The 17,223-nt window shown below is 40.5% G+C and overlaps 2 protein-coding genes across 2 annotated transcripts in view; both read right to left on the bottom strand.

Annotated features, from left to right (window-relative positions):
• Positions 1 to 406: 406 nt before the first annotated feature.
• The window catches only part of LOC126407831 (extracellular calcium-sensing receptor-like), a 75,651-nt gene continuing 58,834 nt past the window's right edge, over positions 407 to 17,223 (bottom strand). Inside the window, exon 11 of the mRNA XM_050073076.1 lies at positions 407 to 460. The gene's annotated coding sequence lies outside the window, so the exon portion shown is untranslated. The remainder of the gene's footprint in view (positions 461 to 17,223) is intronic.
• On the bottom strand, positions 536 to 13,374 carry LOC126401735 (extracellular calcium-sensing receptor-like). Its single transcript, XM_050063214.1, has 10 exons — positions 13,341 to 13,374; positions 6,930 to 6,959; positions 4,218 to 4,374; positions 3,649 to 3,943; positions 3,412 to 3,498; positions 2,870 to 3,139; positions 2,346 to 2,552; positions 1,767 to 1,991; positions 1,540 to 1,663; positions 536 to 1,446 (listed from the first exon to the last, which is right to left on the bottom strand). Coding segments are annotated over exons 1-10 (2,307 nt in total). The 5' UTR covers positions 13,342 to 13,374.

Below are 17,223 nucleotides of genomic sequence, written 5' to 3'. Positions count from 1 at the left end.
GGGAAATATGGTTTAAGAGATGTTTCTAAGTTTACTGTCCCAAAAGCTAAGAAGGGAATTAAAAGGAATTTCTGTTGTTGGGATTATATTTTGGAATGATGCTGATTTAAATTTACGAATGTGTAACTCATTGTTGATTTTTAAACAAATGGTTGTTAAGGCTTTTTTTGAGAGTTAAAAATTGGAATAGTTTTTTCTTTTTTTCTTTTTTCATGTAAATGATGTTGGATGGGTAGCTTAATTTAGGATTTATGTAGGGTAGGCAAATATAAGCATTATGCTTCAGCCTATACCTTTTCAGTCATTACCATCATATATTAATTAGTTGGTAATTGCTGTACTTTAAACTGTATCCTGGGAAAAAAAATAACTTCTTGTATTTGAGTATCCTCAGACACGTGACTCAAGTTCATTATTAGCCATTTTTTCTTAGTAATTGAACATTGCTACTACTCTTAACCTATTTTTCTGCCTGTATTTTTGTATTGTACAGAGAAAATTGATTAATTCTGTCTTCTGAAACTAAGCGCAGGTTTTATGACTCAGTGCCACGACCCATGATTGCTTTCTTTGTGTTCCTCTCTGGTCTCAACAGGATAATGTAACATTTGGGACCAAACAGTGACACCAAGAGGCCAAAACTGGAGGCTAGGATGGCAAATACCTCCACTGCATCTGCATATTTGCCTGGTGAACTGACATAAGCAGGGACAAAGGCCACCCACACTGCACAGAAAATCAGCATGCTGAAATTAATGAGTTTGGCCTCATTGAAACTATCTGGAAGATTCCTGGCAAGGAATGCAATCAGACAACTGAGGATGGCCAGTAAGCCAATATAGCCCAGTAACACTCCAAAACCAACTGCGGACCCAACTACACACTCATAAACTATCTTGTCATTGTGGTATTGAGTGTTTTTATGAGGAGCTGGTGAGGAAGAGACAAGCCAAGCAGTACAGATTGCTGCCTGAATAGAAGTAAGAACCAGAACTGTTCCTCTCTGCTGCAAAAGTCCAAACCACTTCAGATGGGCTCCACCTCCTGGCTTGGAGGCCTTGAACACAGCCAGAACCACAATGGTTTTCACCAGGATGCATGATACACAAAGTACAAAGCTCATCCCAAATGCTGCATGTCTCAGTTGGCATGTCCACAGCCTGGGACGTCCAATAAAGAGCAGTGAGCAAAGGAAACATAATTTAAGAGACAGCAATAGCTGGAAACTCAGTTCTGAGTTGTTGGCGCGTACTATAGGGGTGTTACAATGATGGATAAAGATTCCCAACACAACAACACATATAAATGTGCCCAACAATGAGGCAGCTGTCAGGCAGATACCCAGAGGCTCATTATAGGAGAGGAACTCTGTTTTCTTAGAAACACAGTGGTCACGTTGAGGGCTGGACCAGAAATCCTCTGGACAACTGGTGCACTCCATGGAGTCTGTGAAAATTGGTAAAGTGTTGAGATACATATTAATATCATATCTCGAAAGTGCAATAATCAAGAGTGCAATATTCAAAACTGAATACCAACCAGTCTTATTAGTGATCTCTCCCTCAGAGCAAGGGATGCAGTCAAAACAACACTCAGGCTCTCCCTTCTTTCTGGCCATGCGGGTACCTGGAGGACAGCTCTCACTGCACACTGACTGGGGTGGCTGTAGATTAAAAAATAAATATGTCTTATTCTACTCACATTGACTCTGCTATAATAAGTTTTCCATGGGACACTAAATAGGTGACTGAAAAATCAGAAGTAACCTGTTTGGATTCAAAGTTCCAGAAGATTTTATCTTCATCAAGTGTGAGTTCTTCACCTTTGGCTGACTCTTTCACCTCACCTACATTCTGAACTTTAGTTCGTCCATCAGGGAGCCACAACCAGTTCATGACATCATATATTGGTAAAGCATCACCATTTTCATCAAATGACACTTGATCACCAAACGGTGTGGTGAAGTTGACCTTTTCCAAGTAATACACAAGCTACGGATATCAGAATAAGAGACAGAGGAAGTCCAGTAATGGTATCAATGTTATTATGACCATCGTGAACACAGCGAAATCCAGTAATCAGTAATCAAACTGTACTTATGAACATATGAACATTAACAGTACGTTCAAAGCATTTATTTTATAGTAAAGTCATGTCACTGATACTATTGTATACCTGGTGCAAAGACATTGCTGTCTGTGACTTGATAACACTATAAAATGCTGTCACCCAGTGGCAAGGAAAATCATTTCNTCCCGGGTTGGAGTCACGTTTTGGTGTGTGTTCAGTACAGCAGAGAACAAAACAAAATAACAACAAACTAAATTGCAAGGTTAAATTCTCACCAGGATATTTCCATAGCTGTTGTTGTGTTGTAGGTCAGACCGCATTTGTAGCAAGAAGTCCCTGAACCCTGGTATGTGTCCTCGACGGATAGCAATGCCCAGAGTGCCACCCAGGTATGGCATGAGCTGAGGAGTCTGAAGCACAGTAGCTGCAGTCCAGCCTTCACTGGCCATCCACTGCAGGCCTGTCACATTCTGCCTCACCACCTGTGCATTTCATTGTACAAAATATATAAATTCATACTGTCATGACATGGTTGATATCTTGTCTTACTTGTAAACTGGTGCAGTCCTGTGTTTTACACAGTATTATGAACAAAGTGGTGCATGTCATCATAACTGGAGGTCAGTAAAATTTGTCTAAGTCAGTGCCTATAACAAATAAGATGTGTGATTTATTCAAATAACTCTATTTGTAACATGACAATTTTTTTATTGTAACTTAAATCCTTTGGTTTGACCATTAAAACATAAAGCTGTATAATAACATGACGTTACAATTGAGATGTTTTTCCAAGCCCAACCTCTTTCATGAGGTTTATCATGAGATTTTCATGTGCAAACGCAATGACCACACGAGCTGTAGATTTCCTCATAACATCCACAATCCTCCTTAGTTCAGCTGGATCATTGCCCCAGGGCAAAACCTCTAAGTAGGCCAGACAACCTCCACCAGACTGAGCCAGGTCAGATTGGAAGGATCGGGCAGCATGGAGTCCATAATCATTATCACTGATCAGCAGACCTGCCCAAGTCCAGCCAAAGCGCCTGAGAATCTGAATCATAGCACGCACCTAAGTAAATACAGAGTCGAAGGATTAATGCACAGGCTGGAATAATCTTTAAGTGGAGAAGCTGCTAAACAGGTTTCACAGTGGATCATGTTTAATTATTGTCTTTCAGCTTTGTTAGCTGAGACCAAACAGGTCCAGTGACGCAAAGAATGTGACAGATTTTCCACAATAGGAATATATTGTTCCTTTCAGTGCAGCGAAGTTATTTCTTCAGAATGTTTAACTGGACATGCTTTTTCAAATGCATTTGTATTTTGCTGATAGATGGTCACCTGGAAAGCATCACTTGGGATCGTCCGAAAAAACGATGGGAACTTCTGCCGGTCACTCAGGCATGAACATGTGGCAAAATAACTCACCTGTGAAAGACAGACTGTACATCCTAAAAAACATTATAAAACTTAATCGCCTCTTTCAGCTTTCGGAGTTTGATTAGTCAATATTTATAATTGATATTAAATTTGAAATTAAATCAAAATGATCCAAAAGAATTATGGTGAAAAACTTACCATAGGTACTCGGTACAAACCTAAGACAGCAGAGATGGCAATGGAACGTGTAGAGGAAGCATCACCCACAATCCCTACTACCGGAGGGTTTCCTGCACAGGTCTTATCTAATATGAACTGCTCCTCTTGACCACTGGCTAATGACAATGCTGCACGGAATCCAATGTCTAGTGAGAGGCAGTTGTCATAAAGACTGTATCCCAGAGTCACATTTGGCAGCAGGTTGGAATTTCTGTTGATCTCATCAATAGCAAAGGCCATGGTCTGGGCCTGCCTGAATCCTAGAACATCAAAACTAACAGAAAAATATCACTGTTGGAAAATACAGCAACTGATATATACATGCACAAATACAGATTTTACTAAAAATTAAACAGTTGAACAGCAACAATTATTATAATACTTGAATATGAAATGATTAAAAGAGCCAATAAGAAGTGATAGGTCTGAAATGGCATAAATACAAAATGTAAACTGTAAGAGTAAGATCTTATTATTAAAATCACATTCAAGTCATGGGACTGATTTCCCCCAGTCTTTGCTTTTCACTATTTCACTGACAGACTCACCTGTGGCAGGTAGGCTGTTGTGGCTCTGAGGTAAAAGACAGGTCAGGAAAGACAGAAAAGAAGTGGATCTCAAACAACCCACCCAGAACCACATCTCCTGTCATGTGCATCCCATTTAGATGAAACTGTCCCAGTAACTGGCAGGAGGTGGAATCAAGAGGAGAGATCATGGCATAAGAAAAGTAGAAATACAACAACATGAGGTACATGAGCAAGAACAAGTTGATATGTAAAAATGCAGACATGACTTTCCTCCTGTTTACTCCTTTCTGACCTGATGTCAACTTCTTTTATCGACTTATTTAATCTTGCACACCACCCATCAGGGCATAAGCGAAGGTAGGGGCAGGACTTAATATTCATTACATTAGAGAATTATTTTGTGTTGAGGCAGAATTAATTTGTGCACTATTAATAATATCCCACCAAAGTCATTTTAAGTTGTGGAATACTCAACCAATTTGTCAAATGTTTGTATTCCATGTTCCGGCAAACCACAGATATGTAATATTTGTACATGAAACTTTATGTTTCAACAGCGCTATGGTTAACATGATGTGGTCATGCTAAGGCACAAAAAACATTTGGTTATATAGTTGGAAAAAGATCATGGTTTGGCTAAACGGCAACCTGTGGGGATGAAAAGCGAAGGCATTGTGGAAGTACCAAAAACTGCAGTTCCTGGAATGGTCACTTGAGGCTGACTCCAAGAGAGAGTCAATTCCCATGGCCACCCGTGTTAAAATGGCCAACTGTACAGCACAAACAAACATACAGCCTGAAACAAAAGCAGTTTCTGTCTTCATGTCTTCAACTCTAAGATGGCAACTGCCAAAATGCTTAACTCGAGGCTTTGAAAAGTGAGTCCGCAAACAAATGAGTGATATCCAACCTGTTCTCATTTAAATTCATCAAATACTGCTGCTTTGTCCATGGACCTAAAATTCAGAATATGACACAGAAGGTAGCCTCCTGCATCCATTTTGGATGTTCATGGATGGTGTTTCAATTGATACTTTGCACTGTCTTTGCAAAATACATATCTGTTGTCACAGGAAAGGCACAGTGTCTGATCACTACATGCATATAGTATTTTTCAAAATAAACTTACTGAATAGGTAAAACACTTTGTTATTATGTTTTTTTTTATTAGGTTTAGACAGCAAAAGGACATGGTTGGGTTAACATCATGGTTTGGCTTGAAACAAATACAGTTCTTACGAACATATTGTCACATTACGTGACATGTTATCTGATACGTGTTACTAGTGTAGCATGCTACACATACTGGCATTCTACATTGACTCAATTCTCAACTCAGTTGACTCCAAATCAAACAATGACCTCCCAAGTGAAGGTCTGGCGTTTGTTTGACCGATCCATCTCCCCTCCCACCAACCCTTTATGGAAATTCAGGCTCTTTTTATTGTGGTAGTTGCCGGTGGCATCAGAAATAGGTGCCTTCTTGTGCATATCTTACCACCATTAAGAGTATCTTGGGGCATCGGTGACTGACGCAGACATCCACTGACAAAGTGTCGGTATTAAACGAGAGCAGGTGTGACCGTGGGCATCAGAAATAACTCTCACCCGGTGAGTATCATAATGCCCCGAAAGGTGCCCCTATACGTCAGCATCTGATGTCAAAATCATTGACAAAGTGGTGATATTTGACGAATTGGAAATGAGAACAGGCTGTGATATCAAGGTGTCCATTGTTTTTACACAGTCTATGGTTTTGGCCTAAAAAAACAGATTTTGACGCCACAATCACTGCTGGATATGCAGCAAACCATCACTAAAAAGCATCCACTTTTGGTGGCACAGTTAGCACTGAAAATAGAGCAATGTCCCATAAAAAAAATTGTTGTTCTTTGGTAAACTCGCACAGTGGTCTGCAGTGTCATTAAATGGATTTCAATATGTCTATTTTCAGTTGTAGATAACGAAGATAGACTGTTTCACCTTTCAGGAAAACATCTACTTGCCCTGATGTAAGGCATATGCGAAGGGGCCGAATTTTCCTAAAGAATGACAAGCATACCAAATTAAACTCACAGAATGCTCAAATCAGGCCTGAGTATGTCCACTAGATGGTAGCAGCATACCAAGACATTTGGTGAAATAATCCATCCTCCCTTGCACTGTGATTTCCCCATTAGACCTTAGCCTGTCCAGTCTGCAGAGTTATAGATTTGGTAAGTGTTTGTACTACGGCTGTCAAACAGAATCTTTAAAGTCACAATTAATCACTGAATTTCAGTAGTTTCTCATAATTACTTGCACTTTTAATCACGTTTAAAATTCCATTTTATTTTGCATTTCAAAACAGGTTTGAAGTCCATATCTCTCAGGTGAAGCAATTCTTAAAAGAGTGCCTTGATTGGCAGGGCTCAACTCTAAGGTTTTTTTCACTTGCCCGATCGAGGAAGTTGGTCAGAGATCTACTTGCCCGAAGTCAGTTTTTACATGCCCTATAAAAACTGTTTAATTTAAGCGGCTATCAAATAACAAAGGCTGCAGTTATTTCTATGTTATTGTGATACTCACAAAATAAGTATTTTGTTGAGATATTATTACTTGTTGTTTCCTTTCCCCTAAGAGTCACTTTTTTGTTTATCGCAATTGTATTTTATTTTATTTTATTCTATCTAATTTATAATGATAGATTACAGAGAAGCACACAATGACATGCTGTTTCATAAAATGGACACTTGGTGGCAGCACTGACCAGCAGCGTCACTGGGACTCTTTGCCATGCGCAGCGGAAGTTGAGCTCATAATCCGGATGAATGGAGAATGAGCACCTGGGAATACAAAGAAGGAAAAGGAAGACAGTGACGGAAGTGGAATTCGGAGACTTGGTTGGCGGTAGGATTGAAAATTGTTTGGCGGTTTCGCATAAACTGTACTTTGACTGTAGCGCCATGTCCTCGTCCTCAGGGGGAAACAGTGAGAATGAAATGGAGTGGATGATCTCTAGATCTGCTAGAATGAAAAGAGCGTTTAGAGATAGGCAAGAAAGAGCGAGGAGTTGGTCAGAAGAAAGTGAAAACTCGAAAAGTCATAACAAGAAGACGCGGACCTCTCCAATAAAAACAGCGCATGAGGAGCAAAAACAGACAAATGAGATGAAAGTAATGATTGAATTTGATCGGGAGGGGGGTCATTTCCACCCGATCAAGTTAGCAAAGCTGCTGAATAAAAAGAGAGTGCTAATTCATGCAGTGAGCAAACAACAGCAGGATAAGATCATTAAAATGACATCGCTAGTAGGGGAAAAGATAAAGGCCTATGTACCTGGAGCACTTGCCAGGTTGAAGGGAGTAATCTCAGGGATACCACTTAGTGTGTCTATGGATGACATTAAAAAAGATGTCAAAGGAGGGAAAGTGATTGATGCGACCAGGATTAAGAGCAAAAGGGATGGTATTCTCAAAGACTCAATGTCAGTGATTCTACAGTTTGAGAACAGCATCCCAAAATCAGTGCAGATTGGGTACATGAATTACAATGTGAGAGAGTATATACCTAAACCAATCAGGTGCTTTGTATGTCAAAGAATGGGACATATTGCTAAAGAATGCAAAGGGAAACTATGGTGTGCACGATGTGGAGGGCAGCATGAGTATGGAAAATGTGGAAAAGACGCTCAAGTGAAATGCTGTAACTGTGGAGGAGATCATAGTGCTGCATACGGAGGATGCATAGTTCAGAGAGAAGCAAGGGAAGCTCAGAGAGTCAAAATAACGGAGAATGTCTCATATGCAGAAGCTCTAAAGAGAATAAGAAAGGAGGGAGCTCACAGTATGGATGTCAGTGGAAAGGGACAGAGGGATACAGTGGAGAGAGCAAGCACTCAAGGAAATCAGACCCAAATACGAGGGCCCTCTGTACCAGAGCAAAGGACATGCTCACATAAATGTAAAGTGGATGACAGTACCATGGTAGTGAAAAAAGAGAACTTTGTGGCTTTTATCTGCCATGCCATCAATGTAGCAGTAAACATGAAGAAGAAAAGTGATAAAATTAAGACAATTGTAGAGGCAGCAGGAAAATTCCTCGACATGAAAGAAATTAAAGCTGATCAAATACATACACTGTTGACAGTAGCAGAAACTGCAGAAAACACCAAAGATGTGGCTTGATGCACTATTTATGGTTATACACATTCTTCAATGGAATGCCAGAAGTTTGTTAGTTAATGTTCAGGAGCTTAAAAGATATATTTATGATCTGGAAGTAGTTCCAGATGTTATTTGTGTTCAGGAAACTTGGTTGAGACCACAGATAGATTTTAGGATCCCTGGATTCAGCGTAGTTAGACATGACAGAGATGATAAGCATAGTGGAGGAGGTTGTGCCACATTTATCAAAGATGGGTTGGCCTACAGAGTGATCACCTCACCTAAAGAGATAGAGTGTGTTGTAGTAGAGCTCTGCAGCTCACAGAAGGAAAGAAATTTGAAGATAATAAACTTCTATAATCCATGCAGGAACTTAACATGTGACATGTTTAAAGAAATAGCAGGTATAGTATATAAGAGAGAAATTTGGTGTGGGGATTTCAATGCTCATAACAGCTTATGGGGCAGTAATCTTACAGACAATAACGGGAGTGTAGTTGAGGAAATGATGGATGAGAGAAATCTGGTTTGTATTAATGATGGAAAAGGAACCAGAATAAATGTTAACAGAGGAGCAGTATCAGTACTAGATCTTACTCTGGTGTCAGATAAAATGGTGAATATTTGTGAATGGTGTGTTAAAGATGACACTACACTAGGAAGTGATCATTTTCCAATTATTACCACAATAAATGATAATGTGTGCAAGCAAGAAGGGTATACAGTCACCAGATGGTGCATTAGTAAAGCTAACTGGGAACATTTTAGGTTGTGTTGTAAGGAGACTGCACACATGGTAACACTTGAAGGAAATATTGAGGAATGTGCTAGTGAAGTTACAGAGCATATCTTAAATGCTGCAAATCTTTGTATCCCAAAAAGAACAACAAAAGGTGAGGTAAGAGTAGTCCCCTGGTGGAATGACGAATGCAGCAGAGCAATAAAAGAAAGAAACAAGGCTCTTAGAATGTTAAGAAAGAACATGTCAATAGAGAACCTTGTAGATTACAAAAGGAAAAGGGCTGTAGCCCGAAGGATAATAAAGGAAGCAAAAAAGGAAACATGGAGAAACTATTGTTCATCCATAGGAAGAGAAATAAAACTACAAAATGTTTGGGCAATGTTTAAGAAAATGAGTGGGAAAAAAAGTTCTGGTAAAATCCCAGCGTTGGTCAGTGGTCAGAGGTTAGCTATAGCAAACAAAGAAAAGGCAGATGTGTTAGGTGAGACATTTGCTGCTGTGCATAGCGGTGAACACCTGGGTGATAAGCATAGGCAGCAAAAGGAGAGGATACTCAGAGAACTTGGAGAGGTAAGGAAGAAGAAAGAAAGCTTTACAACAACACTAGACATGGAATTAACAATGCAAGAACTTAACGTAGTGCTTAAAGGTACTGGGTACACAGCCCCAGGGGAAGATCAGCTCTGTTATGCCATGTTCCGGCAGCTCCCTGAAGTGTCATTAAATAAAGTGTTGAAATTCTTTAATAAAATCTGGAGAGATGGAGATGTTCCAAGTAGTTGGAAAAGGGCATTATATTGCCATTTAACAAGCCAGGGAAAGATCACACTAACCCTAGTAACTATAGACCAATAGCTCTCACATCCCACCTGTGTAAATGGATGGAAAAGATTCTTGTACACAGACTTTCGTATGTATTGGAACAGAGAGAATTAATAAAGGATATTCAGTGTGGGTTTAGAAAGAGTCAGTCCACTACAGAAGCACTAGTTAGGGTAAGTAATGATATTGAAAAGGCATTAAAGATGAAAGAAACAATGGTAATTGTATTTTTCGACATAGAATAAGCATATGATTCAATGTGGAGGGAAGGTTTACTTATTAAGTTAAATCAAATGGGCATTAATGGAAGAATGTATAATTGGATAATGAGCTTTCTCTCAGACAGGAGAATAAGAGTGAAAGTTGGGGCAGAACTTTCAAAAGAGTTTAAAGTGGAAAACGGTACCCCACAAGGGAGTGCTATTAGCCCAGTGTTGTTCAACATAATGATAAATGATATTTTTGCAAATGTAGAAGGAGGTATTAGATCAGCTTTGTATGCAGATGATGGGGCCGTCTGGATGAGGGGGAGAAATGTTTCTCATGTGATGGAAAAAATAAAGAGAGCAGTTGAGGAAGTAGAGAGATGGTCATACCAATGGGGCTTTAAGATGTCAGTAAATAAGTCCTGCTATATGATGATCACAAGTAAGAGAAAGATTGAGGTGGAGAATATAACAATGTATGGTCAGCCACTAGAGAGGGTGGCTGAATTTAAGTATCTGGGCCTATGGCTGGACAGTAAATATTCATGGAAAAAACAAATTGAGTTCATGGAAACTAAATGTAAAAAAGTCAGTAATTTGCTGAAAGCTGTGGCTGGATGTGACTGGGGGGCAGACAAACAGGCTCTTCTTGACATGTATAGGGCACTCATGAGGTCGATACTTGACTATGGATGCATAGTGTATGGTGCAGCAGCTCAAACATCATTACATAGATTGGACAGATTACAGTACAGAGCATTACGTGTATGCACGGGAGCCATGAAGACTACCCCCATTAATGCTCTGTTAATAGAAGCAGGAGAGATGCCTCTGGAGTTACGGAGAGAAAGGGTATCATTAGCTTATTGGATCAAGCTTAAAGGAAGTGGGGTAAAGAATCCAGCTGCACAAGTTCTACAAAGCTGCTGGGAATATTCCAGGTTTCAGAGGAAAGGGTTTGGGTGGACAGGAAATGAATGGGCCAAAAAGTATGGGATAGATAATTTAGAATTCACACAGCCCAGTCCAGTCAGTATGGTCCCTCCATGGATCTACCCTGAAGCAAAGGTGGACATGAATGTTTGTAATATGAAGAAAGAATGGCGACTGAGTGAAGTGGGTGAAAGAACTAGTGAATACCTAAGAACTAGGTATTACAACTACCTCAAAATATTTACAGATGGATCTAAGAACACAAAGGAGTGTGTGGGAGCAGGGGTGTACATACCATTATTTGGAGTGAACATTTCAAAATGCCTGTCAGACCACTTGTCAGTATTCACAGCAGAAATGGTGGCTGCAATTATCAGTCTACAGTGGGTGGAGGAGGTCAGACCAGATAGGGTGGTGATATGTACAGATTCAGTTGCTATTTTGGAAAGCCTACAGTCAAAAAGCATAATCAGGGAAGATTTGTTCATTGAAGTACAGCACAGTTTGTTCAGACTTCACAGGGGTGGAATTGAGGTACAGTTCTGCTGGGTGCCAGCTCATACAGGGGTGAAGGGAAATGAGGTAGCTGATAACCTAGCAAAAAGGGCTCTGGAAAAGAACATAACAATCACAATACCTTATGGAAAAGGAGAGGGTAAAAAAATGATAAGGGCGATAGGCAAGGAAATTTGGCAGAAAAGATGGGAAGATGATCAGAAAGGAAGAAAATATCACAACATACAAAAATCGGTTATAACAAAAATCTTTAAAGAAAGGAACAGAAGAGAAGAAATCATCATGATGAGGCTTCGAGTTGGTCATACTGGTCTGAATGACACAATGAATTTAATTGGGAAAAAGAATACTGACAAGTGTGAGAGATGTGGTGTTAAGGAAAATGTGGAACATATTTTAATACACTGTCTAAAGTATGCTTCAGAGAGAGAGAGGCTACAGAGGAAAGTCAGAGCAGTGCAGCAGGACTGGAGTATGGCTGGAATTCTAGGAACTGAAGGGGAAAGAGAAAAGATCCAAGTTGTAAGGAAAGCATTATTCAGCTTTCTGAAAGAGACCCAGTTGATGGGTAGAATCTAGAGGTGGGGATATGACGCTACACACTCTTGTACAATAGGTGGCGGTATGCACCTGAATGTTGCTCGCGATCCGCCATTAAACGAAAGAAGAAGAAGAAGAAGAATGAGCACCTGTGTCCTGCTTCGCTGATTTCTGTGAAATATTTCCAATATTTCCAGGTTAGTTACTCACTTTTCATGTGACTACAGATGTTTATAAGCTAATATGAATCCCCGGTGATGTGTTGTCTGTAAGCTAAAAGTGCGTTAAGTGTGTAAACATTTAAGTGTTACGGTACGTGACGAGAAAATGGCGCCCGGTGCCGTAGCAAATTGTTTTCTTTTGTTTGTTTCTTTCAGCTCCTGGGCATTTGTGGGTTATTTCTCTGTGTGTGAAAAGCAGTTGTGTGTGTGGTACGTTACATTGTTCGAAATGCACAAAGCTAATGCTAATATACAAAGTAAGCTAAGTCAGTAAGCTACGGCGGCAGCCTTGTTAAGGGCGCACACGTTAATAGTAGACAATGATATGGTTCTAGTTCATGGGATTTGGCGGCAGCAAGCTATGAAGCAGCCATGTTCATTATTTTAGTTTGTGTTCATACAGTATAGTGTAAATATAATGTAGCTTAACTGCAATGGAGATTTATTCTGTTATATAAAGTGGACACTTATAAAATGTACAGTTATTACAAAAATACTCTTTCGATGAGAGGACAAAGATGACATGTGTGTTTGAGGGAGAAGTGCATAAATGATTGTTGATAGAGCATGTGATTTAAAGGAAAGATGTTTATTTTTGGTTTGATACAAATTTTGATAAGTTTATTTTTGGAAAATATGTAAAGGGAGACATTTATGTTAAAACAGACATTTAAAGAACATATGGCTTCATGCTATCCAAATATGGGTATTTGGTGCTTTAAGGCACAGCAGACAAAATAACAGAAAATAATTCATGATTGCAGTCAAAAAGTTGAAATGAATATGAAAATAAATATAATCCGGATGAATGGAGAATGAGCACCTGTGTCCTGCTTCGCTGATTTCTGTGAAATATTTCCAGTATTTCCAGGGCACTCCTATCAGAGGATTATCTATATATCTGCCAGTGGAGACCTAGCTGGGACCCGCTACGTTATGTAATCTTTATTCACACTGTATTTATTATTATTAAAACAACATATGTCGTGTATTGTAGCTTAATTCCTACACAAAACTTAAAGTGAAAAATTTTCCTGAGCCTGAAACCTTTTTCACCCCTCTCTCCAGTTCTGCTGTATTAACAACGGGTTTAATATATTTTGCTTCCATCTCTCTGCCCTGCTCTACTCTACTTCAACGCTACTTAGCTCACTCTCTACTCTACCGGTAGACTACCACATCCACCTGTTGCACAAAATGCACACAGCAGTAAAGTGACCACAGCATGCCCTAGGATGGAGTTGTAGCGGCGGAGGTGAAGCACACGCATGAAAAATAATTTTCACATGCGTGAAACTTTTTTGTATGCTTGCAAAGCACAGCCTGATGGGATGTTTCTATGTATCTACTGGCACCAGAAGAGCTCTTTAGGACTAAGTACATACAGTACATTTGTGCACAGTAATGAGCAGGTGAAATGTCTGTCTAGCTTAGGCCTACATATGAGGTGTCTCAAGATTTAGGAAAATACAATTTTATTGAATATAATAAAGGTAAAAAGTCACTTGACATGCTGCTGTTTTGTGCTATGACCTATTTAAGTGCTGGAAGTTGTTATTTACGTGACAACGCCTGAATGCAACACAAGCTCAGCACCAAGAGTTCCGTGCTGCAACAGCAGTCTGTTGATAGTTATTCACACACTGTAACAATAAGACCAGGTTTGGTCAGGAAAATGCGGCCTGAGCCACACTGTGCGCTCTGCTCACCTGTGTGTGTAGCGGAACTCCGCCGTGCGCGATACAGAGAGCAGAGGAGAATTGTTAACACGTGACCATGTAGAGACAGAAATGACACGATAACACCATAAATAGTACTATGTTATTATATGAAGCGTCCGTCCCGCAAAATAATAAGACTTTAGTTTATGAAGAGGTAAGACAGAGCCCTCTTATATGCTGTGCCGCTCTGTGCTTCACTTGTGCCATGTAACCAATCAATGGGGGATGTGGGCAGGACATTGTTACACAGCTGTGCCTGTGACTTCAGGCAGGGAGACCACTGCATCAGAGCCGAAGGAGCACGTTTTAAAATACATTTATTTTATCAATTAGTTACTATTTTTAGCAACTTGCCCGATCGGGCAAGTGAGTTGTTAGTTTACATACCCGACCTTGAGTTTTACTTGCCCCGGGCAATCGGGCAATCGTTATTGTTGAGCCCTGATTGAGAATCAAATAAAGGCAAAGAAATTGACTTTATGATATTGACTTTTAGATTTATTTCTCTCAATGGCTTGCTGGACTGCAACAGCAGTGTGGTCTTGAAATCATGACTTAGAGATAGGAGACAGCTTCAAAGTGGTGGTCTTGAAATCATGACTTAGAGATAGGAGACAGCTTCAAAGTGCTTATCCTGTGAAACACAGTGTGCCACACTGAGAAAGGGCTGTTACTCAGATATAATTTTTTTGAATACTCACTGACGTACAACGATCCCTCGGTTGATGCAACAGGGTTTGCACTTTCCAGTTCAGTCCTTGACGTTCCAGTTGAGTTGCTATCTCTGATTCATATAGGTCCTGTATGTGTGAAACAATTTTTCCCACTGACGGTAAAGACATATAACTGTTAACAACAACATGCCAACCTGAGGATGTACCGATAATACATAATATACTTGTACGGTGGCGTGTTTCTGTTGTTTTGCACTTACGTCTCCAAAACACTAGTCGGGGGTGGAGTGCTGTAAAGTTTGATTGATTCAAAACACAGCCAAAACACGCAGTAACCTCCCCTTCAGCGTATTTTGGCATTTTTAGAATATTTTATGTTTTCTGAGTCTTGACAATGTTGTTTACCCCCCACTGTTCACCATATATTTTTTGACAAATAACTTAATTTTGTGCTGAAAATTAGATATTGTGGAAGCATAAATTTGAAGGTCTGGAGCTGGGTCAGAATGCTCGCGACCTCGTTCCCATATTCTCGAATGAACTTTCTTTGTTTCTATTAAATATCAAAAACTCAAATGCTCAGAAGTCTCACTGGAGACACGTAGAATCAGATGCAACTGAGTTTAATGTGCTCGCAGGCAACAAACCAGGGCTTGACAGTGCGAGCGTTTCACTCGCATTTGCGACTAAAAATAGGTGTGTGTGAACTGTAACAAATATTTAGAGGCACGTGTGCGCATAAAAAAATCAGCCGAAGCAGCCTGTATTTTTCTCAATAAAAAAATATGATAATCTAACCCCAAATGTTGGAGGAACTCCAGCCGCCTTCCCTCTTCCCTCTTCCCCGTGTGACACGGTTAAGAACCACACCGCCCGCGGAAGCGCCGCAAATAGCCTCGAAGTGCCGAGAAGTGAAGCCAGTTTCCTTTCGGCACCCATGTTAACCGATTGTGTCATCCACACCGGCCACACCGCGCAGCTCCGCCGCCGGCCCTGCAGCGATCATTTCGGCATCTGGTCTATTTTCTGCGCGAGCCGCGAGCTAATGTGTCAAGCTGGGTAGTTACCCATGATGGAAAAACAGCCCCAAATGTGACGGAGACAACAGCTGGGAGCAGAACCGCTTGTCGACCAGCGTGGAGAAATGCGCGTCTGATGTGAACGGAAGTGCTCTGGCTCGCGGGAGAATTTCGGTGCGCTGCGCTTTGCAGGCAGGGCAGGCCCTGGCGTTATGGCCGGTTATCCAAGCCACTGTCGGCACAGTGAATAGGCCTATAGTCCCGCTGTCGGCAGCGTGGAAATAAGTCAAAGTGTGGAGGAGACGGACCGGGAAAAGCGGCGGACCTCCAGGGAGGCCTGCTCCGTTCTCCCCGCAGTTAGGGACCGTTCACCACGGTACTGCTGCTGGGCAGGGTGGAAATAAGTTCGGCAGAGTTTCAGAGGACCTGGAGAATGTTTTAGGATAGTAATAACATCAGTGTTTCCGCAACATTCATTTAAATTATTGTCGTCGCTGCTGCTCCTTCAAAACATGTTTGCAAATGCACCACCACTCTGAGACATCTGTGCACAGCGCAGCAGCCAGTATAGTGAGGAGAGCAGCGGTGAGGGGAGTGGGGGAAGGCTCCTATTTAGGGATGCCCCGAATATATTCGGCCGAATATTGCAAAAAAAACACACATTCGGTATTCGGTGGAATAAGTGAAAAGCAAGGCCGAATAATAGCGGTGTGTTTTGATAACGCAATCAAACAGCGTGCGGTGACGGACAGAGTAAAATGTCGGCAGTGTGGCGATAAACAATAACGGCATATCCCGCCGGTTGTGGGTTGAACGGAGGTCACAGACACGGACAGGAATACGTATTCCTGTCAAATACGGCGGCGCATTATACGGCTTACCGGCGAAGAAGTCCGGCTCCAGGTGAATAACTTGTTGTCATGACTGCCCAAAAGTACCTGAACAACTGAGCCATGGCAGCACACAGTATGTGTCGTATCAGAGGAGAAACTTTAGGGACTGTTTGTTACTTATGAAGGGACTTGTCAGGGGAAGAGGGTGGCTGGTTGATTTTTATTTCATTTATTTATTTTATTTTGATCCACCTTATGTTAATCACTTATTGATGCTGTTTTTGAAGTATGAATAAGTCAATAAGTAATTTATTCCATTGAAATATCAGTGATGTATTATAGAAAAGTGATTTATCTTTTTATAAATGACAAAAGGCACATCTGCCTCAGAACCATGATACTTTCACTGGTATTGCACCATGGGTCCCAATTGAGGGATGAGGAAACACTGAACATTATAGGCTATAAGATAATCATATTGCAAGATAATATATATATATAAGATCACGTTAAAGACAAAATTAAATTGCAATATTTTTTCAAAACTTGATGATTTTACCTTTCTGTACATTTTGTATACAAATTCATTAAATAATTTTGTTTGTAAATGTCTATTTGCATCACGTTTATTACGGAAAACACATTATTTGAT

The sequence above is a fragment of the Epinephelus moara genome, chromosome 2, assembly GCF_006386435.1.
Source record: "Epinephelus moara isolate mb chromosome 2, YSFRI_EMoa_1.0, whole genome shotgun sequence".
NCBI classification, from domain to species: Eukaryota; Metazoa; Chordata; class Actinopteri; order Perciformes; family Serranidae; genus Epinephelus; species Epinephelus moara.
The sequence above is the reverse complement of the archived record's forward strand: the minus strand, read 5'-3'. Positions and strand labels throughout refer to the sequence as shown.